This window comes from Panthera leo, chromosome A1, assembly GCF_018350215.1.
Source record: "Panthera leo isolate Ple1 chromosome A1, P.leo_Ple1_pat1.1, whole genome shotgun sequence".
NCBI classification, from domain to species: Eukaryota; Metazoa; Chordata; class Mammalia; order Carnivora; family Felidae; genus Panthera; species Panthera leo.
Window position 1 is genome coordinate 26,162,406 of NC_056679.1, and position 27,838 is coordinate 26,190,243.

General features: G+C 48.9%; 1 protein-coding gene and 1 long non-coding RNA gene across 12 annotated transcripts; one reads left to right on the forward strand and one right to left on the reverse strand.

Annotated features, from left to right (window-relative positions):
* Nucleotides 1-817: 817 nt before the first annotated feature.
* SERP2 (stress associated endoplasmic reticulum protein family member 2) lies at nt 818-23,671 on the reverse strand. Of its 11 annotated transcripts, XR_006198303.1 has the most exons (7): nt 23,607-23,669; nt 22,396-22,513; nt 17,473-17,545; nt 8,106-8,350; nt 1,974-2,197; nt 1,271-1,399; nt 818-1,040 (listed from the first exon to the last, which is right to left on the reverse strand). XR_006198303.1 is itself a non-coding variant. In XM_042923781.1 (5 exons), exons 1-4 carry the CDS (start codon nt 23,621-23,623, stop codon nt 8,154-8,156), a joined length of 405 nt encoding a protein of 134 aa, XP_042779715.1. In that variant the 5' UTR covers nt 23,624-23,669; the 3' UTR covers nt 818-1,040; nt 8,106-8,153. The 11 variants fall into 11 exon arrangements, 8 of the variants coding, with proteins under 8 accessions (XP_042779715.1, XP_042780161.1, XP_042779594.1 ...); XR_006198271.1 differs by lacking the exons at nt 818-1,040; nt 1,271-1,399 and adding an exon at nt 7,481-7,557 and having other exon boundaries at nt 1,757-2,197; nt 23,607-23,670; XR_006198493.1 differs by lacking the exons at nt 1,974-2,197; nt 8,106-8,350 and having other exon boundaries at nt 23,607-23,663.
* On the forward strand, nt 23,089-27,711 carry LOC122211160. Its single transcript, XR_006198545.1, has 2 exons — nt 23,089-24,201; nt 26,588-27,711. It is a non-coding gene; the product is annotated as an uncharacterized LOC122211160 (long non-coding RNA).
* Nucleotides 27,712-27,838: the final 127 nt, after the last annotated feature.

The window sequence follows — 27,838 nt, forward strand, 5'->3', positions numbered from 1 at the left end:
GGGAGGAGGGGAAGGAGGGGGAGGGAGGGAGGAGGAGAGGGAGGGGAGGAGGAGGGGAAGGAGGGGGAGGGAGGGGAGGAGGGAGGGGAGGAGGGAGGGGAGGAGGGGGAGGAGGGAGGGGAGGAGGGGAAGGAGGGAGGGGAGGAGGGGAAGGAGGGGGAGGGAGGGGAGGAGGAGAGGGAGGGGAGGAGGAGGGGAAGGAGGGGGAGGGAGGGGAGGAGGAGAGGGAGGGGAGGAGGAGGGGAAGGAGGGGGAGGGAGGGGAGGAGGAGAGGGAGGGGAGGAGGGAGGGGAGGAGGGAGGGGAGGAGGGAGGGAAGGAGGAGGAGGGGGAGGAGCGAGGGGAGGAGGGGGAGGAGGAGAGGGAGGGAGGAGGAGGGGAAGAAGGGGGAGGGAGGGGAGGAGGAGGGGAAGGAGGGGGAGGGAGGGGAGGAGGAGGGGAAGGAGGGGGAGGGAGGGGAGGAGGAGGAGGGAGGGGAGGAGGGGGAGGAAGAGGGAGGGGAGGGGGAGAGGGAGGAGGGAGGGGAGGAGGGGGAGGAGGAGGAGGAGGATGGGAGAAAAGAAGGCCCTAAAGAATATCACTGAAGGGTCTGGGTTTCGTAAAAGACTCCAGTGGACAAAAAGCTCCCCCCCCCCCCCCCCCGCCCCATTTCCAAGTGCACCATTTCCAACAAAGCCCCCGGAGTGGTTGGCAGAAGTCCTGGCCACTGCCACCGCTTCCACGTTTAAAGTTCTCCCAATATTGAGGAATGAACAAAATTGCCAAGAATGCAAAGATGGAATTTTAAGAAGCAACACAGGACTGTTTAAAGTTGCACACTGAACATCTTTAATCTCGATCCCGATCTCTGTGGTCACCCCTCGGACTTCCTGAGGCCGTAGCAGAAGTCAGAACAACCGAGCAGGCCGATTCTCCCCTTCCTCCGCCAGCCGTGCCCGCAGGATAGGCCTCGCTTAAGAGCAAGCTTCAGCGGGGGCTGTCTTTGCTGCTTGGAATGGGACAAAACTTTCTCTTTAGCCGGGCCTTCTCAGGATCGTGGTCCTGAAAATTTAGAGTGCGTAAGCCTCACCCAGGCAGCTTGTACAAAACATTAGCGTTGGCCCCACCTGCCGCACTTAATTTGAGCAGGCTTGAGGTAGAACCGCGGAGTCTGCATTTCGAGATGCATCTCCCACTTGCCCCACCCCCCGCCACACACTGGGATGCCCATGTAGGCAGACCACACTCTGAGGGGCTGTGGGGAGGCTGGCCAGGGAGAGGTGAGCACCCACCAGCCCTGGGCCAAACTCTCCCAGCCTCCAGGCTGACCACCCAGAGTGAGATGAGACTCCAGCCCTCCTGGGTCCTGAGGTTGGCTGGTTTTCATAAAGAGGCCTCAGACACCTGCTCCTCGTCAAGTCCTAAGACAGACAAAGAGCAGATAACAGCTAGTCGAACCTTGACACGTTTTGTAGGTGGCTTTTCTGCATCGAAAAAAAGAACAACAAAAAACAAACAAAAAAACCCGCCCAAAACCAAAAAAAAAAAAAAGAGTAAAAAAGTAAAATGTGTGGAAAATCCAAGGTCATGAGAGCAGCCCAGGGCTTCATTCTGGGCCAAGACCTCGAAGGTAAATCTAGCTCTAATTCCCCAGCCACAGATTCCTTGACCCTTTCCCAAACGTCTAGTCCTGTCCCCCACCCCCCACCCCAACCCCACCTGGAGCTGTTCTGGCATGTTCTTCACTTCAGGTTTCTCACTGTAACCCACACATGGTATAAGGTTGAACAAAGACATTTATTCGTAAAACCAATCCCCAACGGAGGAGAGGCTGTATCCATAGAAAGTAACCTGGTGATCCTTCGGAGGGCCACATACATACATTTGTGAGACCAGGGGCAAAACCAGACAGGGTGCTGCCGCAGACATCTGGGAGCTACCAATCCCACCAACAGAAAAGCAAAATGTCCTTTCCGCTCGAGAACACGGATGTACCAAGATGTCCTGTGAGAAGGCAATGTGGTCTGACATCCACGATGAAGTGATCAGGGAACAATGGAGGGAGCCTTTTTTTTCTACTCGGCGCTGGCTGTTTGCTTCCCACAGATCCCTGGCTAAAAGCTTAAGTGGTCCTCCGCCCTCCAGAGGGAGGGGGCAGGGTCAAATCCCCAGGCCTTCTCACATGCCCATCCTTATGCTCTGAATGATCTGAAAGATAGCTGAAAGAGGAAAACAAGACAGCTCAGATAGCAGGCAGCACACAGCTGGAAACCCAAGCCCACAGCGAACCCTGCTTCTGCTGACCCCTGGGCCCTTGACATGTTAGCATCCAGCTGATTAGATATTTCCTAACAAGGAGTTAAGTTAACAAGAGGTCAGTGAACTTCTTTAAAAAGGCAGCCTTGCTCTGTCTGCTGATGGATGCCTCGGGGATTTATAGATAACTCCTGCTAATTCCATCAGGAGTTCAGGCCAGAGATCCCTCAGGCGCTCACGGATTTGGCCCCCTTCCCCAGAAGTGTCCTGTGGCTGCTGGGGAGAGGGGACGGGGCTTTCATACAGGCACTGCACTCATTTCACAGGTCAGCGAGGCTGCCTTTTCAAAACGGCAGTGACCTGGAAAATGAGCGGCCCCCGAGCAGGGAATGCAGGCCAGGTGCTTGGAGCAGATGCATCAAACTGGGCCCCTGGATGCCGGTAGCCCTTGATGCGAGATCTTCTGGCTGCCTGTAACTTCTCTGAAATGCCGCTACCTCTCATCCAGAGCCACCAGGATTTTTTGACCGAGGGGGTGGGGAGCCTGGAAGCCCACCTGGCACCCCCGCTTATCTTGCTAAGAGCGAGTTAGCTCCCCCAGCCCGGTTCTAGCTATTGGGGTTAAATGTGTCCCGGGGAAAATAAGGCCGCAGCGTCTTTGTTACGCCCTCCCCAGTGGGCAATGGTGGTCAGGCTTGATGAGGACGAGAACAGGTGAGAACTGTCACTACCACGTGCTGCATGATTTCTTGGAGGTGAGGCTGGGTATCATTTCATTTAATCCCGTCTAAAAACAGGATAAACAGGGACGAGCTGAGCGGCCACGCTAAAGCAGGCTATCCAGAACCTTCGGGAAACAAGCCCTTGACATTCCATCATCTAACATTAGTGAGCACGTACTGTGCCCCAGGTACTGTGCTTTGGGTGTGCAGAGGTTAGTAACACACAGGGCCTTGGGGGATCTTCCTTGGACAGCTAGATTTGAAGGAAAGATAAAGCATGAATGCATTTTTTTCCTAAAAAACCGAAACTAAACCAAAACAAAAACCCTGCACGCATCATCACTACTCTCCTAAATTGGATATACACCAAACCTGACATAATATTAATTTTTCACGAAGGTTCAGTGTGACCATAATGAAAAACAGTCATTGCTAAGACCCCGATGGAGTATTGGCGCGGGGTGTGCAAGGTATTTGATCTGAGACCCAGACAGCTCTGGTTGGCTGTGCTCTGGGCTCTCATTTCTGCTTCTGCGTCCTTTATTTCAGTGATGATCTCTGCTCACCTCTCTGGTGTTACCAAACCAGCCTGTGCTGGGCCCTCTTCTGTTACTATGTTGCTATCGACCAAGCTGAACACAAAGACCGTTTAGAATTACACAGAAAATGGAAGTTAGCCAGTTCTGTGTGAACTGTCCTCTCGAAGGAGTGAATTCAACAACTTGTGATCCTCCATTATGGTTGTGCTCGGAAGTTTCCTTGGCCCATCCCGGGTTTGGGGGTGGGTCTTGACAGCAGAAGTTGCTGAGGGGGTGAGAAAGTACCTTCCCCAAATGGATAAGCTCACAGAAATGGCTGACCTTCCTGTCCTCCCCTGCCAGGGCTGACAAGGAACAAACGTTAAATAAACATGCCGTATTCCAGTTCAACGGGAGTGCTGGGAGGCAGCTGTATATTGGACAACACTAGGAAAAAGAATATCTACATCTACCATGCCTCATGTTTTGTTCTTGGGGTCAGGGAAGCATCCCTAACCTTGACAAACAAGTCTACCGTGGAAGGGCAGGGTCAGATGGAACTAGGTCTGAATTCCAGTTCTTCACCGGACGGATTAGTTAACGTTTTCCAGACCACCTCCTTTTGGGTGAAATGAGAACCATGGTGCTTGCGGTGCTGTCATAGGGATTAAACGATAACGACACGTAGGAAGGCTCTGCCTACACTGAGGTTTCGATGCGTGGGAGCTACTGCTATTGTTACCATCTCTCCGGTCATGACCGCTGCTTCTCTGTGCGTGAGCGCGAGACCAGAGCTCAAGTACCATGTGGTACCTGCCTCTCCCTAGTGGTGTGAACTTCGGGAAACTCCCACACAGTTCCGGAGCCCTGCTTTCTCTACTGGTAAAGCTGTAGATAATGTGCATCTCAGAGGATGGCAAGGAATGAAGATCATGATAGAAGCAAAAAAAAATCTGCCCATAATAAAATGCTCAAAAATGTTATTTCTCCCTTCATTTTAGCCTTAGACAGGACATCGTTATCAGCAGAAAGTAGGTCAACAAATAGGAAACAGTCTGTGCCTTAGGTCCATCATGCCCCATTAAGTTAATTCATGACTTCAAAAGTGCTTGGTAATGATAAAGCCACTCAATTCTCTTTTCGGAACGGTTGCAAATTTCTCTAAAGAGTCTTAGATGAGATTTTTTTTTGTTTCGGAGTAGCAACACTTCTGGTAAAGCAACTTACCAGTTCCTAAGTCTGCTTTAAGAACTAATTAAAGATCACCCTTGACCCTACTGAATCCGTGAATTAAATGTAAAAATCTGATGGTCCTTAACAGGTGTACAGGTGACTCTTTAAAATGGAACCTGGTTGGAGAAATTACTGTGAGTAAAGTCTGTTTTAAGTTCACCATTTGCCTTCACCTTTGAGATAAGGGAGAGTGGGTTGCGTTTATTATTCCTTTTTCAGTTGTATCAATGTCTTTAAGAAGCCTTCAACATTCTAGAGCAATTACGTTAATTGTACGTCTCTGTGCCTGCCAGTAATGACCCGCAGAGTCACCCTGGCTTTCCACGTGCTGGCTTCCCGAGGCAGCGACCAGGAAGGGAGCCAACAGTGGGTTCAAAGTGGGAAAGGAAGTGGGGAGTCTGGACCCTGACAAGTTAATAACTTAACAGTGGGTGAACAAAGCTGAGAAAACAGCTGAGCAGGCTGTAGGAAAGGGGCCGTGGGTAAGCCAGACAGCAGGGAAGAGAGATGCCAAGGAAAGGAGGGATAGGCAGACATTCCAGGTCAGGGCATCTGGCCTCGGGCAAGTCACTGGGGTTCAGAAAAATCCAGGCTAGCGCAGGAGCTACAGAATCCCCGGGTCCCTGCCCTCTCCAACCTGTGTTTGGCATCCTGATCTTTGGTGACCTCGGATGGTCACATCTCTCTTTTATTTAACCATCCCCTTCCAACGAAATCCTCAGGCTTTAGCACACAAGAAACATTCACACTCAACAATCAAATGAACCGGAACAATCCTCCCGAGTCCACATCTGCTACCAACAGGTGCCCTCTCTTCCACTTTGCAACCATTTCTAAAAAACTGTCTATACTCACTTTCTCCATTTCCTTGCTTTCAATTCCCACCTCAATCCACTTTATTCTAGCTCCTGCTCTCTTCACTCCACCGAAAATATCTCTTGCTAGGGACACAAAGCGCCTTCCATGTCACTTAATCCAATGGGCAGTTTCCAGCTACCTGCTGCCTGACTTCCTGACTCACCATTGTTGACCACTCCCTCCTATACCCTCTCATCCCGTGGCCTCTGTGACACTATATTTCCCTGGTTTTCTAGTTTTCTTCTCTTTGGCTCTTTACACTAAATGGGTTTTACAGGGGTCATCCTAACTCCATCTGACCAATAAACAAGAATAATGACACCTCTCAGTGAGCACTCGGGCTTTCTTCTATTCTCACTCATGTCTCACATTCTCACTTCCCGGGTGACTTCACCCTGCCCCACAATTTTAGTTGGCCCTTAGCTTTTGCTGACTCACCTGTGTGTATTGCCAGCCCTGACTTCCCAGAGCTCCAGACCCACACCTTCCATCATTGAATTGATATCTACACGTAGGTGGCTCAAAGACGCTTCAAACTCAACAGGACCTTCTCAGGATCCCTTCCCACTGCCGAACTTGGCCTTGTTACCCTCCATCTTGCATATAAGCTCAAAACGCAAGAGTCATCCTCGGCACCGCCAACCGATTACCAACACCTGTGGACTTTAAGAATCTTGTGATTATGCACCTTTCTCCCCGTCCCTCCAGAAACCACCTTCGTGCAAGTTACCGCCATCTTTCCCCAGACCCCTGCCATGACCTCCAACTGGTCTACCCTTGCTCTTCTGCAATATTTGCTCCATACTGTAGCTAGATTTATTCTTTAAATGAAAACAAGTAAGATTGTGTCATCCCTGTGTTTCAAGCACATCAAAAAGCTTCCTATTGCCCAATCCTTGATGTGGCCTCCATGACCTATATATCCTGGTCCTATCAACCTGTCCAGACGTATCTTATATTACTCTTCTCTCCTGGGCTAATCCCTCATGTTTTCAAAACTCTCTGCTCTTACTACAGGGCTTTTCCATATGCCACTCTTTCTGTACGAAATACTTCTCCCGCCCTACCCTATTGCCTAGTTTTCCTTTATAATCCAGAAGTTATTTCTGCAGAGAAGCTTTCTTTGACCATCTGAGGCAAGAGTTCTCAAACCTGCGTGTGTTTGGTAGTCTCCTGAGGATGTGTGAAAACAGAAGCTGGGCCCCACCTCCAGAGTTTCTAATCCAGTGGGTCTAGAGTGGGAAATGAAAATGTGTATTTCTTTTTAAGTAGGCTTCAGGCCCAGGGGGGAGCCCACCGTGGGGCTTGAACTCAGGACCCTGAGATTAAGACCTGAGCTGAGATCAAGAGTAGGATGCCTACCTGACTGAACCACCCAGGTGCCCTGAGAATGTGTATTTCTAACTGGGTCACCGGTGATGCTGAGGCTGCTGGTCCAGGGACCACACTTTGAGAACCACTTGCCCAGCCTTTTGCCTTATATGCTTTCACAGCTTTACATGTCTCTCCTCCGCTTTCATGACTGAAATCGCGCAGGTTTCAACATGACTACTTGGTGAACTTATGTTGCTTCCCCACCAGACTGTAGGCTCCAGGACAGCAGGGACCGTGGATGATTTTGCTCATGACCACCCTGGGCCTAGCTCAGCACCAGGCACGTAGCAGGTCCTCAGTAAATATTTCTTGGAGGAAAATGAAAGGTGAATAATTGCAAAGAGCATGGAGGAAAACACATATCATAAACCTCAGAGAATTATTTTGCGAACCAAGAAACAACATCAAATAACTGCTTTTAGATTCCGATGTTGCAAGAGCCCGGTCTTTGGCGGGGAAGGAAAGTCATGAAAGACCATAAACTCCTTAAGGCCTGGGACTGTGTCATCCCAGCCCACTCTTACCCTGGAGATAGACCTACCTCAGCTAACTGGGAGCGCCAGGACACAGGGGTGACAGAAGGGAGACAGCTAGAGAGTGGGAGGCTGCCGGAGTTGCCTGCAAGATAACAGGAAGCTTCAGAAGGCCACTTTTATTGAAAATAAGGTTGATGATAAGCGAGCTCAAGAGAGTTGCTGAGAAGAGAGATTGAGAGAAGCCACAGGAATACCATTGAGGAGGACAAGACCACTCTAGAAATCACATCATTTTGATTATTTTCCATTTAAAAAATGAAAAAGCTGGTAGGAAAAAGTATAGGTCCTGTGAGAGACAAGTAGAAACGTCAAGAAAGGAGACATCGCAAAGGCGGGTTAAGCTCTCAGGAAGAATCAGCACAAAGGGAGTCGAAGGCATGATGCTATTTCCGGTAGCATTTCCTGGTAGCGTCTCCAGAGATGGAGACGAGGGGAAAGACAGAGGTGCCTGGGATAGAGGGCAGAAAGGCACTGTGAAGAGAAGGGACGTTAGCAAAGAGCGTGATGCCCTTTATCCACAGTAAAATGGCAGACAGCAGAAACGCTCTTCGAGCCGCAGACCAGACACAAACCCAAGTGCTCCATGAGGCACAGGGTACAGGGAATGGAACAAGGGAGGATGCAGGTCACCTTGAGGGAGCCAGTGGCTGAGGAGACATCTTTTCCAGAGTGTCCATGTCAGGTCTCGAGGCAGGAGTTTCTCGGCAGAGGCATGTCCTCAGTCTTCCCTTTGTGGTGAAATAGAAGACCTCCAAGGCTGCCCAGCTCCTCAAACATCCTGCTTGTCAGTCTCAGGGGAGTGACAGCCACTTTGGGTGTCACAATTTCGAGACAGTTCTGGCGGTCTCCAGGAAAGGCCAGTGTTTTGGGTCGACCTGTAGACATGGTGAATTCAAATCTGTCCTGGAGCAAGGTCCAGAAAAGGGTAAGGAGGTCGGGTGCCCCGGTGGCCCAGTCAACAAGCAGCCCACGGCTGGGTCAAGGCTTTATCCATCTGGGAGCAGACCCAGGATGGCTGTATACGTGGAACCTCTGGACAACGCACCTTTTCTGGCAGGGAAAGTAGGAGATGTTTTAACAGGAATTCTTTTCGATACATGGTCATATGCTGAAGGCCTAAGGTGGGTGGAAACCTTCTGCTTGGTAGTACTTTTGGGAGAAGTGGTAAGAGGGAGGGAAGGCAGTGTAATAGGGTTTCGAGTTCAGGTTTGGGTACTGGCTCTCTCACTCTTTAGCTGTGCGATGCTAGCTGATTTCCTCTAGGAGCCTCAGTTTTACGATCTGGAAAAACGAGTACCATAGCTCCTTCGTAGGGATTATGTGACGAGAAGAGAAAATATACGTGTATAGTAAGTAGCCAAGACAGTTGTATGAACAGGTCCTGCTCATCCCTATTAGCTAGTTTATATAAAGAATTCTTTCTAGAAATAGAGAGGAGGCTCCCGCTGCCCCTACAGAGGTGACCCCACCGACCTCTGGCTGACATCACCACAGCTTCCTCAGGATCTCAGAGCTAGTATGCTCCCCCCTACAAGTTTTCTTACCACCATAAAGCAAAATCACTAGGAAGATCCAAATGTTATCTTTCTTTCTCTGTGAGCATTCAGAGTCTTGATCAGAACCTTGCCTGGGAGGCTGAGATGTGGGGAGAGAGCGTGACTAAGGGCCATGAATATAATGACTAACAATCAACTCCCAAGGTCCTAGGAGTTAGGGACCATTCTCATGTCTTTTAAGAATGGGAGAACCAAGGCTTAGAACGGGCATAAGCTGGATAAGGCCACATGGTTAGTAGGTGGCAGAGCTGGGTTTCAAACCCAGGGAGGCTGGCCCTGGAGCTGGCACACACGTGGCTTGATCCTTTCCCTCCTCCACACTGTTCTCAGCAGAAACAGTAGGTCCTAGGAAGGACAGGGGTGTTGGCCCTTCCAGAAATGGAGAGGCCTTCTGTACAGGGAGATCCTTGGACCACTTGAAACATGAGACTGGGGAATGGGAGAGATTCAGGCCCAGCCAAGAACATCTCAGGGATTTACTTCTTCACATCCGTTCTGAATAGGCTGTCCTGAAAAATGCCCTGGTCTATGACATGCTATCTCTCCCACCTCCCCTGTGTCCACAGGCAGATTCCCTGGGGGATACGGGAGCCTACAGCCCCTTAACCGACAGACGAAAGCAATGTCCCTGCCCAGAAAACAGTGTGACTACTCACAACTCATGTGCCAAATAAACCTAGCAGGCCGTTTGCTCAGAGGCATGAGCTCTGTCATGACAGAGGCCAGCTCCGGGCCAGACGCAGCTTCCTATTTGATGGGCAAAGAGGGTCCAGATGTCTGTTCCTGTCCGGGGATGGAAAAAACCCAGAATATCCAGCAACACCGGAGGTACCCCCTACACAAACACAGACAAAGACACACACTCGCAAACACATACACACACACAAACGCACATCCGCTCACACTCTCAAGCGCACTCACAAATGTAAACACACACAAATATGTACACACACATATGCACACTCACAAATGCACACACACGCCTACTCACACACACACACAAATACACACACACTCACTCACTCTCTCTCTCTCTCTCTCTCACACACACACACACACACACACACACACTCACACAGATCCCACTTCCACCAGAACAGCTGCTCTTTCATTTGTTCCTAAGATATGAACAGAGTTTGGCTGCTTGTTAAAAACAGGCTAAAAACCACTAGTCAAGATGTTTTCTTCTTAAAATACACTTAATTTTTTCTAGATTATAAAGGTTTTCTGTATTTCTCTATATTATAAAAGTCATATATGCTCACACGGGGAAATAGAAAAGTCTGAAGGAAATAACAGCCACTCGTTAATCCTATTACCCAAGAGGTTCCCCTTTGATGGGGGATATAAGCTCATCAGTTTCAAGAATGCTCAGGCTTCAGTAACCATTAAAATTCTCATAATCCCTAATTAGGAAATGAATATCAGGCTTGGCCAGAGAGAGAGAAATAAAATTGAAATTAGGAATACATGAGGGAGAAACGGTCTGAGGGAGGGAGCTGGGGCACGGCTGATGTGTGAGAGTTTCCCTCTGGGAATCAAGGGATAATAAGAATTAAACGGGGACTCCATTAATCCCAGTAGAAACCTCAGTGAGGGGTAAGGACAGGGGAGGGGACAAGCAGGTTGCAAAGAGCCTGGTCTCGGGCCGCTGCCATCTGTCACCGTGCAGTTTCACACGGGGCTCGGAGAAGGGAAATCATGCTACAGGATCACAAGATGCGCGTATATGCTGACTAAACAGCCCGATTGTCTGGACAACGAACGTGTTAAGGAAAAGACCTAATCAATCTCGTGGAGTCCAGGGGGCATTCTGGTCAAAGAGGAAAGCTGGGAATGCGGAAGACAGTTGTCCTGTGAACCCCGTGGCACTCCCATCACGGAAAGGCCAGGGATGGCAAGGGGGAGCACGGGACCCCGCTGTCCACACCAGGTTTAGGATGGACATTGTTAATCAATTGCAGCACACTTTCCCCCGGAGCTTGGGCGTGGCCTCAGAATCCTTGTCTAGAAAACTCTTAAAGGAGCTGAGGACAAAAGTAGAGGAAAATCCAGGGTTACAGCAGGGTGACTGGCTTCATTCATGGTCTGGGGCAGTGCATCAGGACTGCAAGTGTCTCCCAGAGATAGCGGCGGGCTGGTCTGAGCGACGGCATCTTTGCCGCCTCAGACAGACATTCTGGGTCACGCTTGTCTCTGAGTCTCGAGATAAAAACCAGCACTCTTCAGAAGCTATCACACGGTTCTCAAAGAGGCAGGTTTGAAACCAAGGGCCAGGAGAGACAGGATGAGGTGCTTATCTGGAAAGAGGCCCCACTGCCTGCAGAAATGGAAGACAGTGTTTTTATAAAAAGAGAAGAAAAACACAGCAGAGTCTCTAAGGGGGGCTGGGCGGGGGGGCGGGATGCTTGAATCCTTAAGGCTTCAGTGTGGATCTGGGGCCCTAGGAAATCAAGTAAAGACAAATGTAACCAGTGAAAAAGGCCCAAGCAAAACAAATTCCCAGGCCAAGCAAGACTTGAACAAGAAAAGTTTGGAATAATTATCTGAGGACACTCATAACTCATAACATAAACCTCATATGACGTTTTCTCGTAACAGGCTTTCTGAGAAACAGGTTTCAGATTTCTGATAGGATGTATATACTAACAATACAGCTAGTTACCAAATTATACAAAACAAAGAACCATATGGCCCTGAGATGTCCTCTATCTGGATAATACTGTGTCTCAAAAGAACGTACTGTTCCCAGAGCTTTTGTATCTCACCAAGAGAACTTTTATAGCAAAACAGCGGTGTATTCAGGTCGACATATCAGAAACAGGTATTTCTGATATCGACGTAAACTACAAACCCCTGTTTGTTGATTTTAGTCTGTAGGTGGGTTCCTCCTTTCCCCTGCGTGGGGAGGTCGGGAAGATTTTGAAGCTTTATCATGGAAAGATAGGCTCACACCCTCGGAATGGAATGTTATCAAACTGCAGACACTCATCCTTGGAGCGAAGAGGCCGGGCCTACCGTTGAAGAGCGAGACCCATGTGAGTGGCTGAGCCTTGCTCATGGGCTGCCCACGGAAGGCCCAGCCGGGAAAGATGTAAAGCAAATGGAAACCTGAGCCCCCTCCATGGCACACCAGTCCCTCCCACCCACGGTGCCACTATCGGGGCTACGCTGATGGGGATGGTGGTAGTGACTGAGGCTGCAGGTGTCGAGCTGTGGGCCAGCGCTTAATATCCCCGGAGGCAGTCAATGCCCTTTGGAGGGGCTACTCTTATCCCTAGTTGATCAATAAGGAAATCGATACAGAGAGTAAATAACGTGTCCAAGGCTGTCCAGCTGACAGTGAATCTTAGGCTTTGAACCTACCTCTGGCAGATTCCAGAACTACCCTCCTCTCTGAGGCCTCTTCATCTCTCATCCTGTTCCTGCCAACCGGTCAGGCTTCAAAGAAGCGTCTTGCCTAAGAGCCCTTTTGCAATCATGGAGAGTGGAAATTTACTTACTCTGAAGAGGGGTGCATTTAGATAGCCTCCTTCCAACTGCATGTCAACGGGGTAATGTATTAGAGGCTACCACCGTGTACCTGGGCTGGACTCACATCTTGGGGGCCTCAGGGCAGCCCCAGGAGGTCTGGTGCTCTTATCTGATTTCCTGATGAGGGGGTGAGTGTTCCCTGGGTGCATGTTTGCGCCAGGGGCCTCTGCGTTCTGTACCCTTGCTGCTCTCCTGGTTCTTCTCCCTTCTTTTTTGTTATCTTGTTCTTATCAGCACCGCAGGCATTAAAGGCATGTGTGGAGAATGAGGAAGGCCACAGGGAAGAAGCCAAGAAGCAAGGGGTCAAGACTGCTGTGACACATCACTCCCCATATAGTTAAGGGGTCCTGTGACCTCTTGGAGGTTCGTTAACTTGTTTTGTTTCCACACGAAGTGGAGTAAGGGTGGCCAGTAAGAGTGCATGAGCCTAAATGCCAACGTTTCCCCGGTCCTGATCCTTTCCCACAATCTCGCCAGGAGAACGGATACGATGTGCATTCCTTATTACTTGCCTGACCCAAATATCTACCTATCCTAGGTACACGGACACTATTTCTAAAAAGAGCACTTTGCCCAACCAATCATCATGGGAAGAGTGGGTCAACAGAGTGAGGTGATGGGAGCGTTGTCTTTCAAGAGAATCAGATCATTGATCAGCACCTTCGTTAATATTGGAAGCTTTCATATTTTCCCCGTCTGTATAAAAATATACAACATATGAGCCGCCAGCCACCTGGCCTCAGAGAGAATAGTGACACGAGGCTTCCGTCATCCTCTCACCAGGAAGGCTCGTGACATGAGGCAGAGGAACCCACAGACGGCATGGCTAGCTGTTAGGACATGACACTCTCTTAAATATAGAGAAGACACTGGCCCCACAACCTGAAGGAGGAGAAACTCAAGAAGGGCAGTAGGCTCTGCAAGACGAACTGAATCGTGACTAATCCCAGCGAGGTGGCAACCGGGACAGACCTAAAGGAGTTATTGTGTTTTTCATGACATGTTTGGCTTAGAAAAGCACGCGTACAAAGATAGAAGGAAGGGCACAGCACCAAGGACAAGCTGAGAAGAGTGACACATTTCTGTGAGAACAGTGCCTGACTTGAGCTGAGGCTTGCAGGGGGGAAAAAAAAAAAAGGTAAGTTAGCAAAAAAAAAAAAAAAAAAAGAAAAAATTAAAGGTGGGTTAGTGGATTATTTTTAGTTACGATTAAAAAAGAGATGAAGCCCATTACTTAGGGATCATGGTAACATGTTAACCAACTCCTAACTAGCCTCTCCATAAAAGCAACGCGGTCTTGACGACAAGGATTTAAAGAAGCGACACCGGGAGAGAACAGGCTGTGAAGACAGGGGGGGTGTGGCATGCTAGTAAGTGCTGTGTCCTCTTAGCCACTTTAAATCCACGTCTCTGGGCCCTGCGGGCTCCCATTCCAGCCCCCTGATAGATCTCCCATCCCAGAAAGGATAACAGAGCCAATTGACTTGATCCCTGAGAAAACGAATGGAGACTGGGAGGGTTCCAAGAGACTGCTGTCAGCAGATGTCCCAATTTACCCGGAGGTTGGGGGGGGGGGGGGGCGGGGGGAGGAGATATAGTTCCTACTATATAGACCGATAGCCTGGCAAGATTTTAATTAAAGTGTAACTTAGGGAAGGTTTTCAAGCCCTTTGAAAAGGGTGGATATTGAGAACTAACACCGGTTTGGGAAAAACAGACCAAATCACTTTATCGACTTAACCCCCTCCATGTGCTACCTCACGGTGCAGACTGGGGAGGGCACCGGTTAATATGTATCTGGACGCCAAAAAAGAAAACAATACTGGCTCTGTACCTTTGTAGTCCCTGACAACACGGGCTGCGTGATGACTCACAGGTCCTTGCCACTGGGCTTTGGCCATTCTTGAGCCCGGCACGCTATCTCAAGTCTATGTGCCTTTGTCACGTAGTAATCTCTCATGTGGAACGACCTTTCCTTTGTCTGGCTGTTTGTCCTTCAAAACTCACCACAAATGGCACCTCCTCTGGGAAGCTTTCTCTTCTGCTCAGTACGACTGAGAAGTCCCCACTATAGTCTGATTGCGTTCCCCCATATCCGCGTGCTGGAATCCTGATGTCCAATGTGATGGTGGTAGAAGGCGGGGGCTTTAGGAGCTGATTAGGTCATGAGGGTGGAGACCTCATGAATGGGATCAGTGCTCTTATAAAAGAGACCCCACAGAGCTCTCTACCCTTTCTGCCATGTGAGGATACAATATGAAGATATGAGGAGAGGTCTGTGACCGGGTAAAGGGTCCTCGCCAGACCAGGCTGGCACCCTAATCTGACTTCCAACCTCCAGAACTGTGAGCAGTAAATTTCTGCTACTTCTAAGCCACCTAGCCCGTGGTATTTTGTTATAGCAGCCTGAGCAGGCTAACACAGTCCCTTATCCGTGCCCACCAAGCACTCTGGGCACTCTGCTATCATAGAACTCTTGCCCTGGGTACAACTGACAGCTTCCTTATCTGCCTCTCCCGTTGCCCGCAGCCTCCTGAAAGTGGTTGTTCCAAAGCCTGGCACAGTGCCAGGCACACAGCGGACCCCGCCAAGCCCCCAAGACACAACGATTGTTTGGACAAGTTTTGCAGAGAGGTTCAAAGTCAACCTGGAGGGAGTTGTCTCGAATTGTGTTCCATGGGCTTCTCCAAGTCTAGACTTTATCAGTGACTTGGAGGTACAGTATACTTTCCGAGACTATGAAGCTGGCAAAGAAAGATGATTAGATAGGAGGCTCAAGGTTCAAGATCTAACAATCTACAGGCTGGCCATAAGGCCTGAAAGGGCAGATCACCTTTTCACATAGATTTATTTTTCTTGATTTTTGTATGGCTTGCTAAAGGCACATGGTTTTTTGTTCGTTTTGTTTTTGGGTGAAAATCAGAGACCAATCATCTGAGGCAACGCACGGCAGACGAATATGCAGGCAGTGATGGAAATGCTGCATTAATGCACCATATTCCTCGGAATTTTGTACAGCGTTCTGAACCACGCGTCGCTGATGAAAGCGATACGCCGACCGTATCATATGTCACTGACCATATCGTACATGATAATGCAATTTCGGCAAGCCATTTACTATGTATGTTCTTCTGTATTTCTAGCCTTTGTGGCTATGCTATAAAAAGACAACTGACGACCAACAATAAAATTTTAATAGAAATATTCATGAAGCTTTATATTAGGTCTCAAGAAAGTCAGCTGGATATCTATAGTATGGGGAACATCTTGCTGTACTCATCCATCCACCCATCCGTGAATCCATTCAGCCAACCACACTGAGCACTCACTATATGCTAAATACTTGTAAGAATCTACCGGTTTAATGGAAAATAAACATTCCCTTCCCTGAGCTTATGTCCCAGCAGTGGGAAATATATAATAAAGAAGCAAAGTAAATAATGTCATACGTTGATGAGGGTCATGAACAAAATAAACAACGTGTGATGGGGTAAGGGACAGCTCTGGATTGGGGGGAGGTATGTACATGCTTCTCTGAAGCTTGTAGAGCACTTATGTTAAGGAGAGTTTGGAGGGGCCAGGCTATCCTTTAGCTCGATGTGAGTCTAGGATGTGCTGTGACTGCTGAAAATAAACTGAAGCTTGGGTCACATTAATAGAAGCAGAGCGATGGGATCAAGGGCAGTGGCAATCCTAATGCCTCTGTAGCAGTCACACCCCTTCTAGACCAACTTCTACAGCTGCAAATGTTGTATACTTTAAGACACTCATGGAGTGTACCCAGAAGAGGGGTCTAGAAACCACATCTTTTGAGGCTAGGTTGAGAGAAGTAGGGAGAAGTTGAGAGAAGTAGTTTGCGGAATTTAAACTCATCTTTAAAATATCCGAAGAGTCAAGATGATTCAAGATGTTCAGAAGAGAATGAGCCCATGCCTTGCGGTTTTAGGAGTTCGCACCTGAACTACTGAAAAGATAGTTCAGTGTAGTTCAAAAGGTGCAAGAGGTCTCTAACATAACTAGAGCTGTACAGAAATGGGATAGGCGTTTTGAAGAAGTGAGCCCTCCACCCTCAGAAGTATTCCAGTAGAGGTTGGCTAAACTCTGTTAAAGAAGAGGGATTCCCTGTATTGGGTAAAATATTCCCTTCGAGTCACATCCTTGGGAATGGGGTGCGCAGTTTTGCTTCTTCGAGTGAGAGATCTCGGGAACCTCGGAAGGCCTGCCTTGTTAGAAGTAGCCCCACTATTCCTCACTTACCACTATCTTAGAGACCCAACCCATGGGGACCAGGAATTACAAGACTCCCAGTAACCAAATTCAACTAGAGACAACTGCATGATCCTTTGCTCAAGCCTCCCCTGTGTGTGCGCATGTTTGCACGTGAGTGTAAGCAAAGCTCTCTGAACTTGGCCACCTTTCAGTGTGAGGTGACTGTACCTTGAGGCTCAGGTCAAAGGCTCAGTTCTATTTATGAGTTCTGTAGAGTTTCCTCTGAGAAAGGCATAAAGCCTCTCCCTTTCTCTGCAATCTGGATCTACCTTGGGTAGACAGACAGGTGTTCCACTTTCTGTTCTAAATGCCCTTTTTAGGCTGTGTTTTACTGAACTCTAAAGTGTAAACAGCCAGTTTAATTGCTCAGTGTAATCATTTTATGATTATGATTTGATAGGATATCAATTTTGTCTCTACTCATATTTGCTCTACTGGACTAGAGACCAAATCAAAACCCATTAAGATGAAGGCTTCAGGCAGAGATTAACTTGAATCCCAGAACAATGTGTGTGTGTGTGTGTGTGTGTGTGTGTGTATACTTTTTTTTTTTTTTTGTCTATTTTCTTGTGAATAAAACCTGTGTTTTTGAAGGACAGAGGACAGCATGGTCTATGAAGTCAGCGAAAAACCCATACCTGAGCCACAGACAACAAAAACAAACAGTGCCAACAGCCATGGTCCCACAGGATATTTCTCTTCTTGCGGCCTCTGAAAGGGAATGGGGTAAAGTAAGATTAGGTTCATTCATTCAGGAAACATTTGTGGGGTACTACTAGACCCTACTAAAGATTGGGAATACCACGATGGGTGAGATGGATCCATTCTCAATGCCCAACGGGCAGGGAATAGCTGAATAAAGCCAATTGTGAAGGATCCAGATAGGTGTGAAAAAAATTAACCAATAACCTTATTTATACTCTTATAACTCAGCATACTTGGCACCCTTAAGTATTCTAGGGACAGATGGGGTACAAGTACCAACTGATACAGTGATTTGGGAGTCCCAAATGAGAGTCCTAATAATTGCTTCCATTTGTTGAAGGCACACTGGATGCCAGGCTCTATCCTAGGCAATCTACAACCACTCTTTCCACCACTCACAACTCCATGCCAGGCAAGTGTTATCAACTCCATTTTGTGGTTGGGAAACTGACACCCAGAGTTTGTGAATTTGGCTGGGATTCAAATTTAGACTTGCCTCATTACAGAGCCTGGGTGGTTTCCACTAACAGAATCATCTTAAATTCCCGAATCTGTGGATTCCAAATAAGGTCACAGAACAGCCATTTTCTCAAAACCTTCCACACGCCAAGAACATGGGGAAGGTGAGTGCTGTGGAAATTCTCAGAATGGCGGAAGCACCACAGCAACGGTGAGCGCGTATGCAAAGGAAGCAGCATTTTGTAATGAGAAAAGTTCCTCAACCCAAATGAAGCTTACACTTTGAAGAAATCTCTTCCTTCCCTGGGGAGCAGAATGGCCACATGAACCCAGTCCCTGCACACCTCCTGCTCCCCTCAAACTAAAAACACAGACGTAATAAGAACAACCATCCACAACCCCTCTAGGTCTATTTGCAGGTATGGCTTGGTCCTTAAAATCAAACCGATGGGGGTGTCTGGGTGGCTCAGTCATTTAAGCGTAGAACTTCAGCTTGGTCACGATCTTACGGTTTTTGGGTCCGAGCCCCGCGTCGAGCTCTGTGCTGACAGCTCAGAGCCTGGAGCCTGCTTCAGATTCTGTGTCTCTCTCTCCGTCTGCCCCTCCCCTTCTCGCACTCTGTCTCTCACTCTCTCATGAATAAGTAAACATTTAAAAAAATCAAATCGATCAAGGAAAAACTTTTTTTTTTTGAGAGAGGCATCCAAAAAAATAGCGATCTTCTCCAATAAAAAGGGAGATGTTAGAGTGAGGAAAATAACTCACTAACATTTCCTCACGTGTGTGAGCCAGAAATAGGCTGTTACCCACGTCAATACAAGAATTCATTTTATTATAAATAAGGCAACAATTCTTCGGTTCTCAGCTTACCTGTTACTTTCTGAGACAGCCTTCTCTCTTCTACCTCAAGCGGGTTCCCTTACCACTTAAATCGCCATGTATGTTTTCTTCACAGCATTTATCCCAGTTTGTATCTCATGTTTATTCTCATGATAACGTGTCTACTGTCTGTCTCTCCACCAGACCCTACCCCACCAGGGCAGGCACTGTGTCTCTTTCACGTGTCAATGTATATAGCAATGCCTGGCACAGGACTTAAACATAGTAGGTGCTCAATAGGTGTTCACTGAAGAATGAATAAGCACACAAACGTCATTAAATATGGCTTCTTAGGTCAAGCAGAGTAAAGACGGGATCTAGGAAGGATATTACCTTTTTTGTAAATACTTCCTAATTGGTGATAGGGTTATCCCTGACTCTCTCCATACCAGAGTAGAGATTAAAGTGTTAGTGGCAGGCAGACTCCAAGGATTAAAACCCTTCGATTCTCTGTCCTCGACGAGCTTGTTTCCACCACCAAGTATATAAGCCTGCACAAACAAATCGCACTGCAAGGGAATAGGTGCCCGCTCTTGACCAGACAAGGACAAAATCAGTCTTACATAACTGCGTAAGATAACTTGAACCAGTGTTGTCACTGTGTCATTCTTTGGCACCTAACGCCAGGTCAAGGCCAGATCACGTAAATAACAGAGATATCAAATAAAGTTACCTGAACAGAGTGCGGCACTCACCCCGTCCCCACCCTCTTTCACTAACTTCCTAACCCATCTGTCACTGTTGACCAGAAACCAGTTCTGTTGCTGTCATCCCACTAACGCTGTATAAAAAGCTCATTGATCTCCAGCAAAGCCAACAAGTGAATTCAGGAGCCTGTAAATGAATTACTGGCCTGGTGCAGATAGCAATGGAGTCCATTATTTTTCCTTTGCAGAAAAACACAAATTATCAACGTGCAGAGCTTGGACTATGTAATACAAAAATCTGTTTGATGGCATTTTCCAGTGACTCGATATGATCTGGGGACTTTCAGAGCTCAAGAACACCAATATATCCTTTTTTTTTTGAGAGCTCTGAATTCCTGTTTTGGAAGCGGTACCCAGCACAATCCCTTTGGGGCAATTCACCTAAGCCTGAATCTATCGCTGGTAAAGGTAAGAAAAGCAGCAGAATCTTGCAAATGACATGGTTCATTTCAAATAGGAGTATGTTACTTCCCTCATAATGTCAGGGGCTCGTTCCCCCCATGATTATATACTAGCAGGGTAACTCAGAACTCTGAACTTTAAATCCCCTTCATTCTGGAGAAGTTACTACCGTATAATCACAAAATGATTACTTCTTTGTTTTTTGGATATATCTGCTATCTGGGAGAATAATATCGATTTACTCCATAGCTATTAGCTAATGAAATACTGAAGCATCTGCATACAATTGAAGGGGTTTATTTCTGACTGCTTATGCTGACTTTTTAGTTCGAATCTGTTCATATGTTCCCAATTTCCTCCCAAACAAGTTATCTCTTGCAAGTTACTTCTTTCAAAGTATAATTGGGTTTGACCTGTAATTAGGAAAATGAGATTTAGGGCTTAAAGTACTTTGGTTTTCTTTTTGGATGCTGGCCTATTTACAATAAAGTTAACCAAAAGGCTCTCCTAGCCAACTGAAAATAAACATACATCATGGCTTGGTTTGGGAGCCTTTCATTACAAATGTAGTAGGGCCGTTTGAACATCCTCACAGGTACCAGGCACTTCTGAAGGGCCCCAAGCCGTGGTATATCCGAACCTATTAAAATTCACTCACACCATAGATTAAACATTCGTCCTAATGTAGCTTTGAAAGTTGAGTTGAGTTGAAATGAGAGTAACTACATTTCCTAGATATTTAAATATTTTCCTCCAATTTTTAAATTTTCTTTTCTTATTTTGAAGCCACTAACTCGCCCTCTCCCCTCCCCCAGGTCTCAAACACCTTCTAATGGTCTTGAAAAGCTAAAGGTGGCTGACCTTGAGTTCACCAAGCCGGGATGGATAACTTAGCTTTGCAAATCAGTTACCGTGTTGCTACTTTTGCAGTGGGATATGTTGTCAACTGAGTTTAGTTCATAACTGTTAGTTCTGTAGTTTCTTAGTTCATTCAAAAGAACCACACAAATGGAGATTTTCAGTACCTCAGCTAGTCTGTATGATATCTAGGAAGAAGTGACCTCCTAGGGATATAAAACCCTAAGTGCTTTAACACCGATTAAAATTTGTTTCTCAAGGTCAATTTGGACAGCAAGGTTTGTTTTTCTGAGTAAAAAGAAATAGGAAAAATAGATCTATGTGAAAAATGGTTCCAATTCAATGGTATATTAGCATGTTACTGTTCAGTCACAACTAAATGATCTAACTCCCAATGAGAGAATTTCCAGCATAAGTTAAGCCTGGAACTGTGGATAAAGCTCTGAGTAGAACAGAGTTTGATCCTAAGATTTCTCTGCCGTGGTACTGCTCAGTTTTGCAAGAATTCTGGTGTGATCATTGCAGCTCTAGCTTTTTGCTCAGTTACTCAAACCAGGATCATTTCTTTGGCTAAAAGGAAGTGCCTCATCAGGTCTGCGAGCTTTTCCAGCCAAACCCAAAGCTTCAGCTGGACTTCACTTAAGTGTCTGGGGTAACAGATTCCAGGCATCTTGGCTCACAGACTTGGAGACCAACACTGCCCAACAACTCATCCCAGGCATGTCTCTGAGTGTCCAAAATCACGGACCTGGCATTTTCTCTTGAAGACATTCTGCTTTGCTAAAACTAACCCTGGTGCATAAGGCACAGATTTTACTTTAAAGTCCAGTTACAAAGCTTTAGTCTCCAAAGTTCTGGATCATACCATCAGGATGAGTCAGAATTTACAGGGTGAACAAGAGTAATGTTGCATTTAAACTTCAGCCCGGTAGCGAGAGGCCTCCCTGGAGAAGAGGATTAGGAGAGAAAGGAGGATGGAGGGAAACATGGGTCTGAACCTCATTTCGCTCTTTGCGCCCCTCCAACTTATTCAGCGCCATAACAAAGAGGCTGGAGGGGAAACCTTATCCTGGTGGGTGTCTGTTGAAGGTGGAGGCCAGGAGTCGGAGCTTGGAAGGGGGTGATGATAGGAGGCCTCCATTTACCTGCTCATTCATTCATCGAACGTTCTAGCACCTACTGGGTTCCGGGTCCTGTGTCACGCAGTTGGTTTAACTGTTCCTGAAGGATGGGACTTTCCGTTTTTCCCGGAGACAAAGGCCCAGTTCTCTCCTGGGGAGGCTCTCCCGCGCCTCCGTGGTAGCCCCGGCGGCCACCCCCTGAGGGGCCACCACCGACCCGGCCCTCGCCGCCCGCCAGGGCTCCGCGAGGTCCGCGCCCCAGAGCCCGGCACTCGGCGCCCACTCTGCGGGACCCCGCGGGAGGGGCGGGCCCGGGCCCAGGCCGGGGAGCGGGGAGGCCGGGCCCCGCGCCCGCCACCCGCCCGCCGGCCCCGCCCCGCCCCCGCCGGCCCTGCCCCGCTCGGCCCGGCCGGCGCCGCCCCCGCCTTACCAGGGTTTTGGCTACGTTCCCCCTCTGGGTGATGTTTTTGCTGTGCTTCTCGTTGGCCATCCGGATCCGCTGTTTGGCCACCATGGCTTGGGCGCTAGGCAATGCCCTCGAGTCCCACCTGCAAGAATCCCCCCGCGTTAGCCCCCCGACCCGGCCGCGCGCGTCCCGCCGGCTGCGGGCGCTGCAGGTGGCAAGGCGCGGCCCCCGAGCCCCGCGCACCCCGCTCCCCAGCCCCCAACGAGCCGGCTCCAGAGAGAGGCCAGAGCCCGGACGGAAGTAATCTTTCATCTCAGGAAACCCTCTCCTACTTCCTCGCCATCCTTCCGGTCCCCCCTGCTACCTAACCAGCGCGGCCCCGAGGCTGGCGCTGCCGCGCGTCCTCCCCGCGCTGGGCGGCCGGAGCGCAGCGCGCGGAGCCGCTCCGCCCGGGACCCCTGCCGGCTCGGGATCCAGCGGCCGAACGCTGCGGGGCCGAGGGTTACGGCGGCCGCCGGCTTTGTGCGCGCATAGGGGCCGGGGGCGCAGCCGCTCTGGGGCTCCGCGGCCGGGGACCCGCCGGCGCCCGGGGCCGGGATAGGGGTGGCCGCGCTTTAAGCCAGTCTGCCTTGCACCACTACCCCCTGGCCGAGGGCCGGATTGGAGGCAGCGGCCGGCGGGCCTGGGGGGGGGGGGGGCGGGGGGGGGTCTCAAAAGACAAGTGGAATGAGGGCGAGTCCCGGCCCACGCTGTTGGGGGACAGTTTAAAGAACCTCCCCTTCAGGGGTCTGGGGAAGGGCCCTGGGCGAGGGAAGCCCACCGCAGGACCCTTCTCAAGTACTGCGGAAAGGGCTGGAACTCCCCAAGGATGCGGATAAGTGGGTGCGAGGATGGAGTGGGCTCGGTCATCTTGCCTTGGTAGCTGAGGGCCTTCCATGGAACACTGGCAGCAACCGTCAGCATCTGAGTGGAGGAAGGTCCTAGGCCTGCAGCCCAGCCAGATGTGGCGGTCACTACCCTAAAGTGGACGGATTTGACCGGCTTAGGCTCCCCACCTGCCTGGAGCAGTTTGGCCCTCCTCCAGCCACCCGCGTCCCAAGGGCTCTGAACTGGGAGCTTCCCTGCAGCGGAGGGATAAAAACTGAAGTGTATGTGACCCACGGACGTTGGTGTTCGGGCCCTACAGATTGCCTGGTCGGCTGTGGGGGCAGGGGGAAAGGGATTCAGTCCCTCACTTTTCCTTGTGCCGCATGAACCGAGGTGAGCTCTTAGAAGCTCAGAAGCGTTGAGGAAAACGGGGAAAGTCAGCCTGGAAGGTCCGGGGCAGCAGGAAGCGGTGGGAAGAACGGAGGCATTCGGCTTGGCTTTGGCTCGCGCACCCCAGTGCTTCCCTTGCAGGCATCTGTGGCCGGGCTTCTCAAGGTTTTGTGTGGAGAGAGTGTCCCAGGGTCAGTAGGAATTTAGGGGAAGTTCCTTCTTTCTTTTAAGGGCCCTTTATTAAGCTCATCCTCGCCCTCCTCCCCATTTCTTGTTGTCCCAGCTCTGATACGAGCTGTTTTGGGGGGTTGCTTTCGGCAGCCCAGAAGAAGACAATCTACCTAGCAGTTAGTAAAGTCTGGCCACGACTTTTCTGGCTCTAGAGGTCAGTTGAGTTCGCACACCAGTTCCCGCCAACATCTCCACCATCAGTACAGAACTACAAACCAAGCGGGCCTTTGCATGGGGAGAGAGGGCCGTCCCATCCCCCACCGTGGTGTGAGGCCCAGAAAGTTCCTCTCCCTGACTCACTTTTTACAAATCTTGTCCACATTCCCGCGGAGGAGGCGGAAGGTAAGTCTCCGCCTGAGTTGAGCACAGACCTGGTTCTGGGGACCATTAAGGAAAAGATAGGGGCCGAGATGGTTATCCCTTTGGGCCTGCAAGCAAAAATGTGTTCTCACCTGAGAGAAGCCTGCCTTCCCACAGGCTCAGGTGAACCCCTTGTCTGGGAAGAAATTCTTGACCCCTAATGCCTGCTCGATAGCGGCCTTTTTCTTGCTTTGCTTTGCTTGTGTTTTTTTTTTACATCATTAAAAAAATTTTTTTAAAGGTTTTTATTTTTGAGAGACCGAGAGAGACAGAGCACGAGTAGGGGAAGGGCAGAGAGAGAGGAAGACACAGAATCTGAGGCAGGCTCCAGGCTCTGAGCTGTCAGCACAGAGCTCTGTGTGGGGCTCAAACTCGTGAACCATGAGATCATGACCTGAGCCAAAGTTGGACGCTCAACCGACTGAGCCACCCAGGCGCCCCTAAATGTGTGGTTCTAATTATACAGCAGAGGCTGCGTACCCACAGTCAACATGTAAATGAAATAGGCTACGCAGTGAAAAGTAAGGGTTTTTCGTTGCCCTTCTCACTAATTCCCACGGGTCCTAGGCGACCCTTCCAGTATTTTTTATTCATATACAAATACCCCTTAGGATGATTGTATAGAATTTGTTGAATTACTGCTAGGCAGTTATTTCCAGTGTGTGTGTGTGTGTGTGTGTGTGCGTGTGCACGTGTGTGTGTGTGTGTTTGTCTACAATGCTTTAGTGAATATCCTTGCACATCTACCTTTATGCACTTGCACTTGTGCAAGCACACATGTGCAACAGATGGCTGGGAGTGACACTGATGCACCTTTTCAAGTCCTTTGGTAGAGTCACTGCTGCTGGTTTGGGACGGGTCCATCGGCCGTGACTTGCACCCTACCCATCTGGGCCTCCCCTCCTGCCCCCACTCTGTAGATCCCAGTCCTGTTCATTGCCTTGAACATCAGCATTATCTGCTGAGAAGGGTCTTCCCTCCCACCCTGGCTTCTGTCCCTTCCTACCCCACCGTCAGGCTGCCGTGAACTAGAGGTTGAGCTGGCTCATCCCCTTCTACTGGGAAGCTGGGGCCAAGGTCTGAAGCTGTGTCCCTGGAGTTCCAGAGTGACCCCAGGGCTAAGAAGGAGCAAGGCGTGGGGTCATCTTGCGTTTTGGAGGTGGGAGGACTTAAGAGAGCAATGGAAGCTTGATCAAGAGCCGGAAGTCCCCTTGGCTGAATTCGTGGTGGCAGCAGGAACTTTGGGGCACACCAGTGGCACTCAACCACAACTTCTAAAATGGCTCTGGGTGAAGTTGCAGGAAGCTGCCCGGTGATTAAAATTTAATTTGGGCTGGTAATTTTTTCAGCCTTTAGAGCAGGAATTCGAATAAGCCCCATGTCTATCCATCACGAGTCTGCCCCGCTTCGAGTGCTCGGGTCTGTGACTGTAGGCTCTAGGTTTTACCCATCTTTACAAATGATGTATTATCAAAGCCCACAGATGCTACACTATCGGGTTGTGATGTAGTGGCTACCCGTCACTTTTCTGTGGCTGACCAGCGTGCACATCTCCTTTCTACTTGGGGGACTCCCCCGCCGTGTGAGAGTTAGGACCCTCTTTACCACTGTGGGAGCCCACTGGGACAGATACGGCATACCTTGTGTTGTTGTGCTCTGCCATATTATGCTTTGTGGATATTACGCTTTTTACACATTGGAGATTTGCGGCAAGCCTTCGTCGAGCCTGTCTATTGGTGCCATTTTTCCAACAGCGTTTGCTTACTTCATGTCTCTGTGTTGCAGTTTGGCAGTTCTTGCCATATCCACACTTTTCCACTATTTTATGTGTTACAGTTATCTGCGATCATTGTTTACAACTCAGTGAGAGCTCACATGATGGTTAGCATTTTTTGGCAATAAAGTAGTTTTCGAGTAAGGTATGTGCTTTGTTTTATTTTTAGGTGTAATGCTATTGCACACTTAATAGACTACAGTATACTGTGAACATAACTTTTATATGCACTGGGAAACAAGAAATCTCATTTGACTGGCTTTACTGTGATACTCATTTTATTGCAGTAGTCTGCAACAGCACCTGCAGTTTATCTGGTGTATGCCTGTGGTTGGCGGGGGGGGGGGGGGTTGGTGAGGCCCAGATTGGCCAATCATATGCTCCTTTTGGAACTTCGAATTTTGATTGAACAGCACAAAAACCAAGGGACCAATCAACGTTCACCTTGGCGGTGGGGTACCCAAGAGGCAAGCAGCATTCAGCACTGGAGGGGGTGGCGGTAAAGGCGGGGGGGCGTGGGTGGTAGAGGGGCGGACCCCACTTGATTTGTGGTACCTGAAATTCTTAAACCCCCCTTCTGCTTCCATTGGTCAGAGTTTGTGTTGTTTGCATCCAAGAACCCTGACTGACGTTCATGGAAACAGACAAAAATGCAGAAGGTCCTCCTTGGTCATTTCCCTTCCAGATCTGGAATGATTGCCATGTCACTGGAAGCCCTCAGACGTTGTTAGCCAGCAGTCTTTGACTTGTCTCGCCAAGGGGAACTGAGGATAGAGGCCTTGGTGACAAGTGTTGTGGGTGGCCAGTTGTGAGTATGGATGGGGCGATTGACAGACACACCTTGCTTCAACAAAACCAGCAAATCACCAGCCCTTCGAATTAATACTTTGTTTCTTCTTCATCCAATACTTTGTTTCTTCTTCATCCAAATCATTTCCACTATTGCCGGAGTAGAGAAAAATTTGGCAGATCTCAACATCATCTCCTTTCGCACATGTTAGATTCTGGTGCCAATGTTCACGAAGGTGTCTCCACGGTAGGCAGAGAAGAGAAGAGAGCTGACAGCCAATGTTATCTGCTGCACGCGCTGGAATCAACTCAACGCATTAGATTGTGATTTCGTGGACTCACGCCACATTGTCACTGGAAAGAAACTCAGTCGTTTGCTGTGTTTACTGAGCGTCTACTGTATGCCAGACACTATTTTAGACACTGAGAATTCAATGATTGATACAAGAGCTTCTGCCTTTGGGGAGTTCTCAGTTGTGTGGGGGAGAGGAAGAAGGAAACGTTTGGAGACTGCCCTAATTTCACAGATTAGCCACAGCCTCGGAATTGCAAAGCGATTTGTAGCAGAACTGAAAGCCGAATTGAGGCCTCCTGACTCCCCGTTTTCTCAAAAGAAATATTTACTAGGTAAACTTGGAGACAGGGTGACAGGCCAAGCTTTGGAACATCTTATGTGTGCACAAAAAATCTCTCTCTCTCTCTCTTACACACATACACACGCACACACGCACCCACACGCAGGAATGCACACCTGTGCATGCATACATGCATACTGCAGAACAAAGATAGTTTCCATTTCAGACCTCCAAGGCTTGAACTTCGGTCCATAAGTGGAGGTGGAAACAAACTTTAGCCATTACGATAACTGTCATTCCTTGACCCCAGAGGTGATCAGATTAAACCTTAAAATGCAAGATGTGATTACCCATCTCCAGTCTGTAATTGGCTGGCCACATCTGTCATTACTGGCAGTAAAACCTTCATATCCCAAGGGGAAAACACATACCCTGCTACAGTACTTTCCCTAATGACTTCCCGTGGCAATCCACACGTGGC